General features: G+C 47.9%; 1 protein-coding gene across 7 annotated transcripts in view; it reads right to left on the bottom strand.

Annotated features, from left to right (window-relative positions):
- Positions 1 to 18,813, bottom strand: part of RILPL1 (Rab interacting lysosomal protein like 1) — a 49,486-nt gene that overhangs the window by 7,505 nt on the left and 23,168 nt on the right. For all 7 annotated transcript variants that reach the window (XM_053588753.1, XM_053588750.1, XM_053588752.1 and 4 more), the window contains exons 5-6: positions 11,720 to 11,892; positions 6,526 to 6,618 (exon numbers count right to left, since the gene is read on the bottom strand). In XM_053588753.1, coding sequence (XP_053444728.1) covers positions 6,526 to 6,618; positions 11,720 to 11,892 — 266 coding nt within the window. The remainder of the gene's footprint in view (positions 1 to 6,525; positions 6,619 to 11,719; positions 11,893 to 18,813) is intronic.

The raw sequence follows: 18,813 nt of genomic DNA, 5'->3' as shown, positions 1-18,813 counted from the left end.
TAAGGGCCCGCCACAATGCCTGGCGAGCTTTTCTATTTTTAGTACAGACAGGATCTTGCTCTTATTCAGGCTGGTTTCAAACTCCCAAGCTCCAGAAAGCCACCTGCCTCAGCCTCCCAGAGTGCTAGAATTACAGGTGTGAGACTCCGTACCTGACCTCTTTATTTTTTTGACACATGATAGTGTTCTATTGCTTAGGCTGGAATGCTGTGATGTCATCATAGCTCATAGCCATCCACCTGCCTCAACCTCCTGATGGTACTAGAGGCACCTGCCATAATGCCCAGCTTAATGTTTTTATTTTTTTAGAGATAGGGTATCACTATGTTGCCCAGGCTAGTCTTTCAAACTCTTGGCCTCATGAGACCCTCCTGCCTCAGCCATCCAAAGAGCTGTGGGATTACGGTGTGACCCACTGTGCTGGCCCTGGATCCCCTGCCTCTGTGTTAGCCCCACCTTGGCCCTTGATGCACTTCACAGAGAAGCTGAGAGGCAGCATCTTTGCAGAATCCCTGGATGGTTTCTCAGGATGACACAGAGAAGGTGGGATACCTTTCGCTAAGTGAATGGGCCCAATCCCCAGCAGCCGGGCTACGGGCACAGTTTGCTTCCTAGAGGCTCCTAGTCACTCCATTTTACACACACCTTTTCCAGGACACCCATAAAGATAGTCATTGCACAGAAGTTGGCCCTAGACACAGCGGGATCTTTTCCCTGGAAAGATGTTTGCCCACCTGGGAATGCTGGACTTCACTTGGGGCCAAGGCGGGGCTAACAGAGGCAGGGCCCAGGGGACACCTGGAGTGTTATAGCTCAATTGCCCTCTGTGTGTCTCCCTGGGCTCACTGAGTGGGCAGCCTCCTCTTTTGCTGTTCCAGGCACTGCCCTGCAGAAGCTGCCTCCCCAGAGAGACAGCCATTTTTATAAAAAAGATTGGCTTGTTTTGACCAAAAGTGATGTCTTGGATACGATGTAGCTGGCTTTAATCCCCTTTTCCCTGCCAAATATTCCTGGAAGACTGGATCCAAATGAAGTTCTAATAGTGGCCTTCTAGGCAATGTAGTGGGCAGCTGTGAAGAAGCTACTCTTGGGCTGAAGCGAGGGAGCAGGTGGTCAGAGGACGGGGACAGACTGTATGGTGGCCGCCCACTCCAAAGCCAACCTTTCCAGTCCGTGTGTTCAGTTCTGACCCCCTGCTCCCCCAGCTCTGTCTCTGCACCTGCTGCTGTGTTCCTGTCTCTGAATAGCTCCTTACCCCAGACTGCAGGAAGCAGCTGTGTGTCTGTGGAACCATGACTGAGTGACAGGGATCACACGGAGGAGGGCGCTGGTGCCTGGCATTCACTGGGGACAAGGCTGAGCTCACTCCGCTCCCTCGTGACCTTCCCAGGCAGTGCCAGCCCATCCTCCCAGGCCAGCAGCTGCTCAATCACAAGCTATTCTTGGAACATCTTCTGGGCACACTGTTTTCACTGGCAGCAGGGGTTTCTGGTTCCCTTGTTGATTTCAGCCCAGAAATGTGGAGTCTGACCACTCTGACTCATGGTGTGTTTGGAGAGATAAGGGGCCTGGGCAGTCAGCCCACAGCTGGGACCTCAGGGAGTGTAATGAGGAAAGGGGGTGTATGCAGGAAAGACAAAAAAAAGGCACAGGTTCAAATCCTGTCTAAGCCTTTCTGGTAGTATGTTCTTCTAAATGAAGTTAACAGGGCCAGGTGCAGTGGCTTATGCCTGTAATCTCAACACTTTGGGAGGCTGAGGCAGGAGGAATGCTTGAGCATAGGAGTTTGAGACATAGCAAAACTCTATTTCTACAAAATATTTAAAAATTAGCCAGGCGTGGGCAGCGCCTGTGACTCAGTCGGTAAGGTGCCGGCCCCATATACCGAGGGTGACGGGTTCAAACCCGGCCCCGGCCAAACTGCAACCAAAAAATAGCCGGGCGTTGTGGCAGGCACCTGTAGTCCCAGCTACTCGGGAGGCTGAGGCAAAAGAATCGCTTAAGCCCTGGAGTTGGAGGTTGCTGTGAGCTGTGTGAGGCAACGGCACTCTACCGAGGGCCATAAAGTGAGACTCTGTCTCTACAAAGAAAAAAAAAAAAATTAGCCAGGCGTTGTGGTGTGCACCTGTAGCCCCAGCTACCCAGGAGGCTAAGGCAAGAGGATGACTTGAACCCAGGAGTTTGAGGTTGCAGTGAGCTATAATGATGCCACTGCACTCCAACCTGGGTGACAGAGCAAGACCGTCTCAAAAACAAAAAAAAAAAAGAAGAAGTCAGTGAGCTTCGCCAGGCATCAGTTTCCTCATCCAAGAAATGGGGATAATTATCCTAGCTCTATGTCTCTGACGGGGTGGCAGATACCTTAGTTCAAGCGCTCTAAGCTAGTGAGGCCCCTTCAACCTCCTTGGGAGTTATTAGTGTTGCAGCATGGTGGGGTGGAGAACCTGGTTAAGGGTGTGACACTGAGCTAGAAAGTCACCGTGAGTTGCACTAAAAGACTGCAGCACAGAAAAGACCAGATTCATGTGAGTGCAAGAGGAGTGAAAGAAGGGAGAAGGGCTAAGAATATCTCAAGAACTGTCACCCTGGCCCAGGGAAGGGCTGTCCCTGCCCAGGTTTCTCCCAGCCTCTGGGCTCACAGGCCACACTTGCAGCTCTGGGTCAGCAGTGACAAAGGCAACCAGTGTCCTGCTATGTTAGTCAAAAGCCTTTTGTGCCACTCCCAGTTATATCCCTTAGAAGGCTGGGTTGCCACGGAACTGGCCACTGGCACCCGTGGATGGGAGGTCCTGGTCTTTTTCTTTCTCCCTCTTCTGTCTCTCTCTGGCTCCCTGATTCCAGCTGCTTTCTCTGTCAGATTCAGAGCCTCAGGTTTTGATGAGTAAACGTAAAGTAACGTAAAGGTGGGGAAAGCTCTGAAAATGGTGCCCCAGGCTTCCTTTCTGAAACCACTGGAAAAGAAGGGTGGACATCACAGTCTATTCAGGTGTGGATAGAAGAATCAGTGAAAAGATCGTTGCCACTTGAGAACTTTCCTCTGGATTTCACACAATCTGAGATTTGCAAAAGCTAACTGTTAATTATCTGGTTAGAAAAAGGGGGCTGGAGAAGAAAATTATAGTCAGAAAAATCTAGCATTGGAAGGAATTTTTAGAATTACAGATGACTGTGGGTGCAGGAGGCTCTGTAAATTCAATACACTTGAACTGAAGATGCTAGAAAGTCTGATCCTTAAAGACCTGGATACTGAAGGATACTGAACACTGATTTCTTAGTCTCGCCCCTCCCTCAGCCCAAGCAGGGACTGTTTGGACTCATGAAGCTTCTTGCAACTTCCCCAGGGTGTAAGCTTACATAAGCACGTAAACTGGATTCTGCTCATCCTCACACAGGAGTGTGGCTGGCGGGTGGGTCAGAGTTTAGGTAAAGCCAATTCTGTTTCTTCCCAGGCAGTGGATGAGAAACCCTAATCAAGGATGAGAGTTTTCCTGGGTACTAAGTTCTGCACAGGATCAATACTGAAGGGCTTCCTTATCCTGAAGATGAGGGAGGCCACAATGGATATGCCATATTTCTGTCTGTCTAGCACTCTGATCTTGCTTGAGGATTTGCCTTCCCTTAATTTCAGTCCACATGAACTAGATGAAGTAAAAACTACTCTAAGTGCTGCCCTGTGATTGGTTTAGGGATAGTCATGTGACCCTGTAAAAGCCAATGAGAGCTCTGAGACTTGTGGAACTCTTGGGAATAGGGAAGCTGAACTGAGATTCAGACAGAAGAAAACAGAAAGCTGAGCTAAGGGCTACCCCCTGACATCCTCAGCAGGGGCAGTGTGTTGGAGAACAGAGCCCACCGACAGGAAAAGCACGTCAGGGGTAGAGGAAAGAAGGCCTGGCCCAGCTGAGCCCTGATGCTGGAGCAACCTGGGAATCTTTGTTCTTAAACTCCCAGCCTCAAGTGATCCTCCCTCCCCTGCCTCTCAAAGTGCTGGGATTACAGGCATGAGCCACCATGCTCAGCCTGGAATTTTTGGTTACTTAACTTTTTCTTGTTACTTTGAGTTTGAGTTTCAGTAGCAAGTGGAAGATTATTAACCAGTCCATGGTCAAAATAATGTTAGAACCCAGAGGAAGCTTTTCTAGTTCCACACTTTATCCCTGGGAAATATTTATCTCTCACAGGAACTGGGGACTATACTTCCTGCCATACCCAGCAGGGATCTCAGGGCAAACTAATAAGCAACTTGCATAAAGCTGGAAAGAGGCCTGTAAGGGAGCCACACATCGATCCACACACTATAAGAAGCTGTCATCCTTTCCTGCAGCCACCAGGGCCCACAATTTGAATAGTGCACCATTTTCTACGATGAGAGGGCCCAGCAGTTACACCTACACAAATTCTGCATTGAGTCAACTCATAGGGCAAGAACTAGCTAAGAATTTCCAAGCATAATTGGATTTTAAAGGTTGGGCACGTGGGTGACACTCCACATAATACTCTTGGTTTTCTGGCCCATGCTCCCTGCTTTCACGAAGCTTCTGGGTTTCAAGGGAAAGAATGGAGACCTCTTTTGTAATAAGCCTTAGGTAGAACTGGAAGGTTCAGAACCAGGAAGACCCTTGCAGGGAAGATAACAAGGCTGCAACACTGTTAAGTACCAGGGCACCCTGCACAGAATTTAAAATGTGGGCTCTGGGTCCAGGCAGCCTGGGTTCAAATCCTGGCCCCATGTCTTACTAGCTCCATGACCCTAGACAGGTGTCTCCGTTTCCTTAACCCTAGACAGGTGTCTCCGTTTCCTTAACCCTAGACAGGTGTCTCCGTTTCCATCAAATGGGATGACAGTATCTTGAGTTCCAAACACTATGGCAGTGTTTTTCAACCTTTTTTGTTTCATGGCACACTTGAACCTACAGTTTAACTTCTGCAGCATGCTAAATTATAATGATAAAAAGAGTTTAAAAAAAGAATATACTTAGTATGCTCTGAACTTCTTCCAAAATAATTTAATTAATGATCTTTAAAAATTTTCAAAGCACACTGGTTTAAAATCACTGCACTATGGTGAGAATTCAGTGAGATAAGCTTGTAGGCACAGGACCCAGTACATAGTAGGTTCTTAGTAGACAGAGGTTATCTACCTACACCAGAGCTTTTAGCCCTTTATCTGAAGGACTTCAGGGGTCCATGCGCATAAATTTTGCAGATTTTTTTCCCCAGGGAAAAGGTCTGTGAACCTCCATTAGAATCTCAAAGGCATCTGTTGAGGGGTGGTGCCTGTGGCTCAAGGAGTAGGGCACCGGTCCCATATGCCGGAGGTGGTAGGTTCAAACCTAGCCCCGGCCAAAAAAAACCAAAAAAAAAAAAAAAAAAAAAAAAGGCATCTGTTGAGGCCAAAATCACAGAAGTGGCTTCAAGTCTAGTTTTTTGTTTGTTTGTGAGTTGTTGTTTTTTTTTTGTAGAGACAGAGTCTCACTTTATGGCCCTCGGTAGAGTGCCATGGCATCACACAGCTCACAGCAACCTCCAACTCCTGGGCTTCAGTGATTCTCTTGCCTCAGCCTCCCGAGTAGCTGGGACTACAGGCGCCTGCCACAGCGCCTGGCTATTTTTTGGTTGCAGTTCAGCCGGGGCCGGGTTTGAACCCGCCACCCTCGGTATATGGGGCCGGCGCCTTACCGACTGAGCCACAGGCGCCGCCCTGTTTGTGAGTTTTTTTTTGAGGCAGAGTCCCAAGCTTTTGTCCTGGGTAGAGTGCTGTAATGTCATAGCTCACAGCAACCTCCAACTCTTGGGCTCAAGTGATCCTCTTGCCTCAGTTTTTTTTTTTTTCTATTTTAGTAGAGACAGGGGTTTCACTTTTTACTCAGGCTAGTCTTGAACCTGTGAGCTCAAGCTATCCACCCGCCTCAGCCTCCTAGAGTACTAGGATTACAGGTGTGAGCCACCACACCCGGCCTCAAGTCTAGTTGAGAGCAGGAACTGGGTCATTGTTTTTTGTGTCTCCTGTAGCAATCAGGGCCTGACTACACTTATCATGCATTAGTCAATACTTAATGGATGGACAGAGGACTAAATGGATGATACTCAGAGATATGCACAGATGGTGGACCCAGGACCATTCCAGGCATCTTGGAGTTGGGGTTTCAAGCCCTTAAGATGCACAAACTCCCCACCCACCCAGCCTTCTGTGCTGTCCTCAAAGCCCAGAGACACCCCACCCTGACACACACTCAAGCAAGCTCCTCAGCACCAGCCATAGGTCCCAATCCCTCCCAAACCCTCAGAACTATCCCAAACCATCTGTCCAGAGAGCCCCCAGAAGGAACTAAGCATTTGGGAAGGGTGACGAACAAAGTCTGGGTCCAGGACAAATGTGCTCCAGGGATAAGCACGTCTCGGCAAGACGTGGTTAGTGATAAGCTTGGCCCTAGGAGCAGGTGCCTAGGAGAAGTCAGAGGACACGTGAACCACCAGGTCAGCTGTGTGCAGAGCAGCCCAACATGCCGGAAGCATAGCACTCACAGTCGCTTGATGCCAGACTCCGGCTGGGGGATTGTTCTTGGGTGTGCAATGGGTGGAGGCTGGGGTATCCGATTTTCCTCTTCCATTTCTTCACTGCAAGGAGATAAGTGGCATGAGATTTAAAAAGTCAAGAATTATATGAGCACTAGGCATGGTGGTTTATGCCTGTAATCCTAGCTCTGCAGGAGGCTGAGGCAAGTAGATTCCCTGTGCTTAGGAGTTTGAGACCAGCCTGAGTAAGAGTGAGACCCCGTCTCTATGAAAAACAGAAAAACTAGCTGGGTCTTGTGGCAGGCACCTGTATTCCTAGCTACTTGGGAAGGTGAGGCAAGAAGATCTCTTGAGCCCAAGAGTTTGAGGTTGCTGTGAGTTATGACATCACGGTACTCAACCTAGGGTGACAGACTGTGTCTTAAAAAAAAAAAAATTACATATATATGTGTGTATATATGTGTATATATGTACATATATATGTAATTTTTTTGGTCTGAGAACTATATAGTCTGAGAGGGTATATTTACTTTTGTTGGGGGAATGAGAATATTGGGACCCATATCTCCTAGCACTCTGGGAGGCTGAGGCAGGTGGATTGCCTGAGCTTATAGGTTCAAGACCAGCCTAAGCAAGAGCAAGACCCTGCCTCTAAAAAAGAGCTAGGCATTGTGGTGGGCACCTGTAGTCCCACCTACGCGGGAGGCTAAGGCAAGAGAATTGCTTAAACCCAAGAGTTTGAGGTTGCCATGAGCTATGACGCTATGGCACTCTACCAGGGATGACAAAGTGAGAGACTCTCTCTCAAAAAAAAAAAAACCCCAAAACCAAATGCTTCCTTTTATCTAAACCTCTGGTTAGTTCTTCCCAGAATATGCTGCCCACTCCTCAATATTTCTCATTCCTAAATACTACCCTGGGACTTAATCCCTTTTTTTTTTGTGTGTGTGTGTTTTTTTTGGCCGGGGCTGGGTTTGAACCCGCCACCTCTGGCATATGGGACCGGCGCCCTACTCCTTGAGCCACAGGCGCTGCCCAGGACTTTATCCCTTTTACAGTAGTGCCAAAGAGGAGGAAATATCTGGGAATTTACCTATCAAAGGATATGAAAGATCTTTATAAAGAGAATTATGAAACTCTGAGAAAAGAAATAACAGAAGATGTTAACAAATGGAAAAATATACCATGCTTGTGGCTGGGAAGAATCAACATTTTTTTTTTTTTTTGAGACAGAGTCTCACTTTGTTGCCCTCGGTAGAGTGCCTTAGCATCATAGCTCACAGCGACCTCCAGCTCTTGGGAGTAGGCAATTTTCTTGCCTCAGCCTCCTGAGTAACTGGGACTACAGGCGCCCGCCACAACGCCAGGCTATTTTTTTTGTTGCAGTTTGGCCAGGGCTGGGTTTGAACCCACCACCCTTGGTATATGGGGCAGGCGCCCTACCCACTGAGCACATGCGCCACCCAAGAATCAACATTGTTAAAGTGTCCATACTACCAAAGCAATCTACAGATTTAATGCAATCCCTATTAAAGCACCATTGTCATACTTTTTTTTTTTTGCAGTTTTTGGCCAGGGTCGGGTTTGAACCCACTACCTCCAGCATATGGGGGCCAGCGCCCTACTCCTTTGAGCCACAGGCACCGCCCCCCATTGTCATACTTTAAAGAGCTTGAAAAAAATAGTATTTCATTTTATATGGAATCAGAAAAAACCTCAAATAGCCAATACATTACTCAGAAATTAAAGCAAATCAGGAAGTATCACATTACCAGACTTCAGGTTATACTATAAGTCTCTAGTGATCAAAACAAAATGGTACTGGCACAAAAACGGAGAGGTAGATATATGGAGAACAGACAATGAACCCAGCCACTTATCGTCATTTGATCTTTGATAAGCCTATCAAAAGCATTCATGGGGGAAAGATTCCCTATTTAACAAATGGTGTTGGGTGAACTGGCTGTCAACCTGTAGAAGACTGAAACTGGACCCTCACCTTTTACCATTAACAAAAATTGATGCTCACTGGATAAAAGATTTAAACTTAAGACATGAAACCATAAAAATACTAGAAGAGTAGGTGGTGCCTGTGGTTCAGTGACTAGGGCTCCAGCTCCATATACTGAAGGTGGCGGGTTCGAACCCAACCCCAGCCAAATTGCAACAAAAAAATAGCTGGGCGTTGTGCTGGGTGCCTGTAGTCCCAGCTACTTGGGAGGCTGAAGCAAGAGAATCGCCTAAGCCCAAGAGCTGGAGGTTGCTGTGAGCTATGACACCATAGCCCTCTACCAAGGGCAACAAAGTGAGACTTTGTCTCTAAAAAAAAAAAAAAAAAATACTAGAAGAGAATGCAGGGAAAACATCTGGGAGAATTTTTTATGAGGACCCCCTGTTAACTGAAGCAACACCAAGAATATATTACTGAGATCTGATCAAACTAAAAAGCTTCTTCATGGCCAAGAGCACAGTAAACAAAGCAAGCAGATAGCCTTCAGAATGGGAGAAGATATTTGCAGGTTATGTTTCCAACAAAGGTCTGATAACTAAAATCCACAGAGAACTCAACTAATCAATAAGAAAAGAACAAATAATCCCATTTCTTTGTGCACAAGAGACTTGAACAGAAGTTTCTCTGAAGATATGAGCATGGCTTACAAACGCATGAAGAAAGGCTTATCATCTTTAATCATCAGAGAAATACAAAGCAAAACTACTTCGAGATATCATATAACTCCAGTAAGATTAGTCCACATCACAAAATCCCAAAACTTCAGATGTTGCCGTAGATGTGGAGAGAAGGGAACACTTCTACACTGCTGGTGGGAATGCAAGCTAATACACCCTTTTTGGAAAGAAGTTTGGAGAACACTCAAGGAACTAAAAGTAGACCTGCTGTTCGATCCTGCAATTCCTCTACGAGGTATACACCCAGATGATCAAAAATCATTTTACAACAAAGACATTTGCACCAGAATATTTAATGCAGCCCTATTCATAATTGCTAAGTCATGGAAGCAGCCCAAGTGCCCATCGACCCATGAATGGATTAGCAAAGTGTGATATATGTATACTATGGAATACTATGCAGTGATAAGAAAATGGAGATTTGGGCGGTGCCTGTGGCTCAAGGAGTAGGGCGCTGGTCCCATATGCCGGAGGTGGCGGGTTCAAACCCAGCCCCAGCCAAAAACCACAAAAAAAAAAAAAAAAAAAAGAAAAAAGAAAATGGAGATTTTACATATTTTATGTTCACCTGGATGAAGCTGGAACATATTCTTCTTAGTAAAGTATCTCAAGAATGGAAGAAAAAGTATCCGATGTACTCAAGACTATTACAAAACCAATATATAACCACCTACACATTCATACGAATGATAAAAACAAAACTATAGTCCAGAAAGAAAGAGGAAAGAGGAGAGAGAGGGGAAGGTAAGGGGGAGGCCAGAAGGAGGGACGGTATTTGGTGGGACCTCATCTAATGTGCATAATGCAATGGTACATTTAAAAACTATTAAGAGTAGAGTATAGGCGGTGCCTGTGGCTCAAAGGGGTAAGGCGCCGGACCCATATGCTGGAGGTGGCAGATTCAAACCCAGCCCTGGCCAAAAACTGCAAAAAAAAAAAGGGTAGAGTATAAATGTCTTCTCACAACAAGTAAGTGAGGTGATGGTTATGTTAACAAGTTTGATGTAAGCTTTCCATATTGTATATCAAATCAGCACATTGTACCCCATAAATGCATTAATGTACACCGTTGTGATTTAATAAAACAAATTTTTAAAAATAAATACTACCCTATCTTTTCCGGAAGGCCCAGTTCAAATGCCACCTCCTCCAGGAAGCCTTCCTGATTTCTACCCCATCTCCAAGCCAGAAATGATCTCTCCCATTTTTGAACATTTAGCACACAGTCAGTAAACTTTTCTTTTTTTCATTTTTATTTTCCTTTTTTCTTTCTCTTTTTATTTATTTCTTTAGAGACAGGGCCTTGCCTTTGTCACCAGGTATGATTATAGCTCACTGTAGCCTTGAACTCCTGGGCTCGAGCAATCCTCCTACCTCAGCCTCCTGAGCAGCTAGGACTACAGGTGCATGCCACTATGCCCAGCTAATTATATTTTATTTTATTTTTTGTAGAGATGGGGTCTTATTATGTTGCCCAAGCTGGTCTCAAACTCCTGACCTCAAGTGATCCTCCTACCTCAGCCTCCCAAAGTGCTGGGGTTTCAGGTGTGAGCCATAGCCCACACACTCATAAGCCTTTCTATTGTGCCCGATATACAAGTGGGTTTCCAGTAAAAATGTGTGGTGTGGTATTTTATGTGTATTTCTTAGCTTCCCCACTAGCGTAGGGGCCACACCTGGTATATCTGTCCTTTCTCCTAGCCTTCTACTCAACAGACGTTTGTTGTACATCTACTGTGTGCTAAACTCTAAGTGCTGGGAACTTAGCTGTGAACATGTTCTGGTCACATGCTGCCTACAGTCTGACATGGAAACAGACAATAAAACAGGCACAATAATTAAAAGGATAACGTAGGAGTGTGAAAAGTCCAGGAAAGTAAAACTGGATAAAGTGACAGTGACTGGGATGGGTCCTCCTCTGGACAGATGGTGATGGGGAAGTCCTCTCTGAGGAGGTGACATTTGACTTGATCCCTGAATGATCAGGAAAAGCCAAGGTTATACCTTCCCAGCAGCAGAAGCAGAAAGTGTAAAATTCCTGAGGTAGAAATGAATGCCATGTGTTCTGAGGAAGAAATAAAAGGGCGGTGTGTGTGGGGCTGACTAGGATGAGGGGCATGGCACCATGTGGCGATCTGAGTCAGGGGCAGCAGAAAAGACTCTAAAAACCATCATTCATCTGGTGGCAAAACCTGAAATGAGCTATCGTGAGGCTGTTAATGATCCCACTTAGCATGACTGTTCCTATCTTTGGTACAAAAATGTTAATTTGCTTGATTTCGGAGTGCTGCCTTGACCTCACTGGTGAACTAAGGTAACACATGGTATGTGAGGAATGTGTAACATTCCTTCCAACAGCTGGAAATTCCTACTTATAAAATGCTTCTTGGCCCAAAGGTTTCAGAGTGAGCTAAATGCTTTAGGCAACAGAGGGGGTCCAAAAAGCACAAAGATGAAATGCCTGTTTTCCAGGAGTTCGCTGTATAAAACCCTGGGACATCCCAGGGACACTTACCTCTTATAGTAGGCCAGCTCTTCCTGCAACAAGAACACCTTGGACTTGAGCTCGTTCCTCTCGTGCAGTACATCTCGCAGCTCCTGAAGGGTGAACCGGGGGCGGTTGGGGTCCTTGAGCTCCATGGCCACCTTCTCTGCATCTGAGACACACTCTTCTCCAATCGGCTCTGTCTGGAGGAGGCAGAGATGCCGCTAATGAATTCCTGGCAGCCACCACCGGCACCCACTCTGTATCCCGGCACCCACTCTGTATCCCGATGGAGCCTGAATGTTTCCCCTCCTGGGGTGTGAGCAGCCTGCTGAGGGTGCTATTTTAAGCTCTTGAGGGCGGCCCCTGCTCACGTTCTGTACAGTTTCCCTCTGGAGGTGGAAGCCAGCAGCCACCTGTTCACTGTTTGCCTTCTTAGTAGCTGGACCTGCAGCCCCAGCATCTCCCCACCGACGCAAGATTTTATCACAAACAATATGAAAAGGTGTCCAGAGAGAACAAACATCCATCTGCCAGCTTTCACCTTTCCAGGTTCTCCGCTCACATCCTTACTCAGACTGATGCTAATCTAGCCAGAGTGGCTAAAATCACAGCCCACACACAAATCTCGATTCCTTCTTCACGTAACATTAAATCATACACACTTTCCCATCTGTTAGGGGCCTCTGGTCAGCCTCTCCTCCTCAGAGGCTCTAGGCATCTTGACTCAAGTTCAGTGGAAGCCCAGACGGGCAGTTGTGCACTCAGGTATTTCTCCTCACTGAGGGTGACACATGTGGACAGGTGTCAGGTCTATACCCATCCTCCCACCTTCTTCCATAGCGAGGCAGCCTTTTAAGAGAAATTATGGTAAAACACACATAAAAATTACCATTTGAACCTTTTTAAAGCATACCATTCAGTGGCATTTAGTGTGTTCACAATGTTGTGCAACCACCTCCTCTTATCTAGTTCCAGAACACTTTCGTCACCCCAAAAGGAAACTCTGTGCTTGTTAAGCTGTCACCCACGATTCTCCCCACCCCCTTACCACAGCCCCTGGCAACCATGAATCTGCTTTCTGTCTCTATGGATTTGCCTATTCTACACATTTCCTTTTTTTTTTTTTTTTTCCTGAGACAGGGTCTCACTATGTTGTTCACACTACAGTGCAGTGGTGTCAGCCTAGCTCACAGCAACCTCAAACTCTTGGCTCAAGTGATCCTCCTGCCTCAGCCTCACAAGTAGCTGGGACTATAAGTGCCTACTACATCACTCAGTGAATTTTCCTATTTTTAGTAGCAATAGGGTCTCACTCTTTTTTTTTTTTTTTTTTTTTGTAGAGACAGAGTCTCACTGTACTGCCCTCAGGTAGAGTGCCGTGGCGTCACATGGCTCACAGCAACCTCTACTCTTGGGCTTACGCGATTCTCTTGCCTCAGCCTCCCGAGCAGCTGGTACTACAGGCGCCCGCCACAACGCCCGGCTATTTTTTTATTGCAGTTTGGCCGGGGCTGGGTTTGAACCCTCCACCCTCGGCATATGGGGCCGGCACCCTACTCACTGAGCCATAGGCGCCGCCCTCACTCTTTTTTTTTTTGAAGACAGAGCCTCAAGCTGTCGCCCTGGGTAGAGTGCCGTGGCATCACAGCAACCTCAAACTCTTGAGCTTAAGCGATTCTCTTGCCGCAGTCTCCCAAGTAGCTGGAACTATAGGCGCCCGCCACAACCCTTGGCTATTTTTTGGTCGTAGTTGTCATTGTTGTTTGGTGGGCCCAGGCTGGATTCAAACCTGGCAGCTCTGGTGTATGTGGCTGGCGCCTTAGCCGCTTGAGCTACAGGCGCCAAGTCTTGCTCTTTTTATTTATTTATTAATTTTTTCAGAGACATCGAGTCTCACTTTGTCACACTTGGTAGAGTGCTGTGGCATCACAGCTCACTGCAACCTCCAACTCTTGGGCTTAAGCAATTCTCTTGCCTCAGTCTCCCAAGTAGCTGGGGCTACAGGTGCCTGCCACAACACCCGGCTATTTTTTGTTGTTGTTGCAGTTTTGGCTGGGGCCGGGTTCGAATCTGCCACCTTCGGTATGTGGGACCAGCGCTCTACTCACTGAGCCACAGGCTCCGCCCAGATTCTCGCTCTTACTCTGGCTGATCTTGAACTCCTGAGCTCAGGGAATCCTCTCACCTTAGCCTCTCAGAATAGAGGCCTCAGGCACTGTGCCAGGCTGTATCTATCTTTCTTCCTTCCTTTTTTTCCCTTTCCTTTCTTCTCTCTCCTTCCTTCCTTTTTTTTTTTTGAGACAGAGTCTTATTTTGTCACCCTTGATAGAGTACCATGGCATCATAGCTCACAGCAACCTCCAACTCCTGGGCTTAGGCAATTCTCTTGCCTCAGCCTCCCAAGTAGCTGGGAGCACAGGTGCCCGCCACAATGCCTGGATATATATATATTTTTTTTTTGTAGAGACAGAGTCTCACTTTACGCCTTTGGTAGAGTGCCATGATGTGACAGGACTCATAGCAACCTCTAGCTCTTGGGCTTCTGCGATTCTCCTGCCTCAGCCTCCCGAGTAGCTGAGACTACAGGCGCCCGCCACAATGCCCGGCTATTTTTTGGTTGCAGTTCAGCTGGGACTGGGCTCGAACCCGCCACCCTCGGTATATGGAACCGGCGCCCTACTCACTGAGCCACAGGCGCCACCCTGCCTGGATATTTTTTTTTTTTTGTAGAGACAGAGTCTCACTGTACCGCCCTTGGGTAGAGTGCCGTGGCGTCACATGGCTCACAGCAACCTCTAACTCTTGGGCTTACGTGATTCTCGTCTCAGCCTCCCGAGCAGCTGGGACTACAGGAGCCCGCCACAACGCCCGGCTATTTTTTTGTTGCAGTTTGGCCGGGGCTGGGTTTGAACCCGCCACCCTCAGCATATGGGGCCAGAGCCCTACTCACTGAGCCACAGGCACTGCCCCCTGCCTGGATATTTTTTTTTTTTGTAGAGACAGAGTTTCACCCTATGGCCCTTGGTAGAGTGCTATGGCATGACACAGCTCACAGCAACCTCCAACTCCTGGGCTTAAGCAATTCTCCTGCCTCAGCCTCCCGAGTAGCTGGGACTACAGGCGCCCGCCACAACGCCCGGCTGTTTTTTGGTTGCAGTTCAGCCGGGGCTGGGTTTGAACCCGCCACCCTCGGCATATGGGGCCGGCGCCCTACTGACTGAGCCACAGGCGCCGCCCTGCCTGGATATTTTTAAGAGACAGGATCTTGCTCTAGCTCAGGCTGGTCTCAAACCTCAGGCAATCCACCTGCCTCGGCCTCCCAAGTGCTGGGGACATTTCTTATAAGTGGAATCATACAGCATGTCACATTTTGTGTCTGGCTTCTTTCACTTAGCATTATGTTTTGGTAGCATGAATCAGTACTTCATTCCTTTTTGAGGCTGAATAGTATTCCACTGTATGGATTTAGCCCTCTTTGTTTATCCATTCTTCAGCTGATGGCCATTTGGGTTGTTTCTACCTTTTGGCTATTACGAATAGTGATGCTAAACACTGCATTTGTTCCAACACCTGTTTTCCATTCTTCTGGATATGCAAGCAGGAGTGAAATTGCCAGGGCACATGGTAATTCTGTTTAACTTTTGTTTTTTGAGACAGAGTCTTACTTTGTCACCCTCGGTAGAGTGTTGTGGTATCACAGCTCACAGCAACCTGAAACTCTTGGGCTTAAGTGATTCTCTTGCCTCAGCCTCCCAAATAGTTGGGACTACAGGTGCTTGCCACAATGCCTGGCTATTTTTTGTTGTTGTTGCAGTTGTCACTGTTGTTTTAGCTGGTCCGGGATGGGTTTGAACCCGCCACCCTCAGTGTATGTGACCAGCGCCCTACCCACTGAGCTATGGGTGCTGCCCTATGTTTAACTTTCTGAGGATTTTTCAAATTATTTTCCACAGCAGCTAATCCATTTTCATTCTTTTTTTTGTAGAGACAGAGTCTCACTTTACCGCCTTCAGTAGAGTGCCATGACATCACAGGACTCACAGCACCCTCCAGCTCTTGGGCTTCAGCGATTCTCCTGCCTCGGCCTCCCGAGCAGCTGGGACTACAAGCGCCCACCACAACGCCCGGCTATTTTTTGGTTGCAGTTCAGCCGGGGCTGGGTTTGAACCCGCCACCCTCAGTATATGGGGCTGGCGCCCTACTCACTGAGCCACAGGCGCCACCCTCCATTTTCATTCTTACCAGCAAAGCAGGAGGGTTCCAATTTCTCTACATTCTTGCCAACATTTACTTCCCATTTTTTTGATAGCAAGGACGTTTTTTGCAAGCTGCTTCCAGTTCAGCCAGCCAAATCTACAGGTGGCCTATACTCTCAAGACAGTGCAATATCCCTGACACCTCTGAGCCACAGTGTCCTATGATCAACAAGGAGCAGATTAGAGGTTAGGATGGCAGTTGAAAAGCTCCAAAACGGGAAAAGAGAGATGGAAACAGACTTACTCCAGGCCCTCAAGAAAAACCTCATAGTAGCACAGGGATGGGGTAGGGGACTAACTCCCATGGATGGTACCACGAGGCCAGGAGGCCAGTGGACTCTAGGAGGCAGAGCTGAGATGCTTCACATCCTGGGAGAGTCTAGGACAGGCTGTTCTGGGAAAGGACACTTGAAAAAGACACCACCCACGTGGCAGATCAGGAGACAGAATACCACACTGCAGGCTTGGGTGGGGGGAGCAGTCTCACCCTACCCAGCCTTAGATTGGAGTCAGCAGAAGAAGAGGACCCTTCGGGCAGCACGAAACTGAAACCTAGCACCCCCGCAACACCCCCTTGGGCTGCCTGGGCAACTGAGTGGGGCCTCCTCCCACACAGAACAGGGAGGAAATGTTGGAGGATTTAATTTCTCAAGAAAGTATTCTCAGCATCTGCTGATGGCACAACTGCAGGTGGGCTGTGTCCTCAGGAGACATCTTCAATGTCCGACTTCCTCTGCAGAGCTTCCACAGGTGCTCCTTGAACCAGGGCTACACCTTGGGTGTTCTCTACCCAAGATGGGACATAGGAAGTGACTGATGAATAGCAGGTGCTTGATAATGCTTTATTCCTTTATTTTCCCCTGCCCAGGTTTACCAAGAAAGGAGGTTTACCACCTCCTTTCTCTGCAGGTGGCTCTGCTGCCAGATGGGAGCACACAAGCGTGTTGGATGAAGTCGGTGCATGCACCATGTCATCATGTGTCTCTAGCCAACGAGGATGGCCTGCGCCAACCTTGGTGTCTAATATTTATTCAACATTTATTGAGCACTAACTTTGGGCCTTGTTACTGAGCTGAGTACTAGGGACAGAATCAAACAGATAAGGGTGAAGAGTGGATATACATAAATAGACACGAGGTAACAGAAGAGGTGCAAGGACATCACCTCTAACTGGGGAGAATCAGGGATGAGTTACTCAGGTGTGGTCTCTGTGCATGGGGTCTTGACGAATGTGTAGGAGTTCATCAGAAACTCTGGTCGTCAGTCACATAGACCAGAAGTTGCAAAAAAGACCTGAAGACCACACCAGCACCTCCCACCCCACACACCATGTCTGGTCCTCACGGTGTTCTAAAACTACTGAATTGGCTGCCAACTGTTTAAGTTTAGGAGATCTCATACTAATTAGAGTCTGGATTTGGGGCTTCCTTCTGGAGAAAACATTAGCAGATCAGGCCACACTGGGTCCACATTCCCCCATGGCAACACTGGACCAATGCCCAGTAGCATTGCCTACCTTTCTATGCTCCTTCAGTGGCTGCCCACACCCACCCCTTCTTCCTTCCCTGCACAGACCCCTGTAGGCAGCATTGCCCCCTGCTGTGGACCCAGGCCTCAGGCTCACACATTCCTTCTTTGCCCCTCCCTCCCAGCTGCTTTTCACTGGCAGTTAAAGGGCTTATTTCTCTGTGTCTCTGAGAGGGGTCATCTGATAGGGGTCCTCACACCTTGGGGAAGGGGTAAAGTCCTTCAAGGGAACTCCTAAACCCCCACCTCCCAGGAGGCTTTTGGGCAAGCCGTCTGCTCCCCTCCAGATAACCCAGTGATATTTCCAAAGGCCCTTCTGGAGATTTCTGTGATCACCTGCTTTCAAAGCTTAGCAATTCCATGCTCACCCGATAGGTTTTCTTGCCCAAGACAGTAAAGGGCTTCTTTGGAACATGAGTCCGTTTTATCTGGAGAAGGGACCTGACTTCCTTTGAGCTTGGGGGATTCCCAGCCAGGTATGTGGACGTCTTGACCTCTGGTACTGCTGCTTGCAAGGGCAAGAACGAGGATGGCCTGCGCCTATCTGGAGGCCTCTAGTCAGGGACTACAGTGCCGTGGGTGGCTCCCGACTGGCCTGTTCAGACTGAAAAGGACCAAGAAGGCTCTTCCTAAGATGGCAATCAGGTCCCATCAGCAGTAGCCCTTCCAGGCTTATTGCACCAGGCACCATGTGGTGGCTTGGGTTACGCAGATAAGCCAGGGCCTTGTGCAGATTGTTTGCTGGTCCCTGGAGGCACTCTGGGCACGGCTTTAGGGAGATTGCCCAAGGCCCCAGCTGCTTCCCAGAGAGGCCCAAGAGACCAGATAACAAGCAGTGAGGCCATCCTGAGGCCTAAGGGCGGCAACACCCTGGATCTGGGCCTCAGTCCTGAGGCCTGGCCTCCTGGGGATGTTCCTTGCTCCCACAGCCCCGGAACCAGCAAGAGAGGACTATGGTCTGGGCACACCAGGCACCTCCCAGCCTACTAGGCATAAAGTCAGTTTGTGTTTAAACCTTGCCTTACCTGGCAGCCATCACACCTGTCTGCTTTCCCTATGTAGGCAAGACTCACTTTATTAAAAAATCCCCACTAAGAAATCAGAACTTGTAAGGCAGAGATATCCAGGGGACAATTACTAATTTTACTGTTTTCCTACTGAGTTTATATAAAGCCCCCTATCTAAAGCACTTTAGATAGGGGGCCCACCCTATTTTCTTAAGGATTTCTATGTCTAATTCTGAAAGGCAGGAGAACCTTTGTTTCAAATATGAGGAGCTGGATGAACTAGAAAACACACTCATAAACAGGCAAGGCAGGGCTGCACGTTGTAGGACTG

The sequence above is a fragment of the Nycticebus coucang genome, chromosome 4 (genome assembly GCF_027406575.1).
Source record: "Nycticebus coucang isolate mNycCou1 chromosome 4, mNycCou1.pri, whole genome shotgun sequence".
In the NCBI taxonomy this organism is placed as follows: Eukaryota; Metazoa; Chordata; class Mammalia; order Primates; family Lorisidae; genus Nycticebus; species Nycticebus coucang.
The sequence above is the reverse complement of the archived record's forward strand: the minus strand, read 5'-3'. Positions and strand labels throughout refer to the sequence as shown.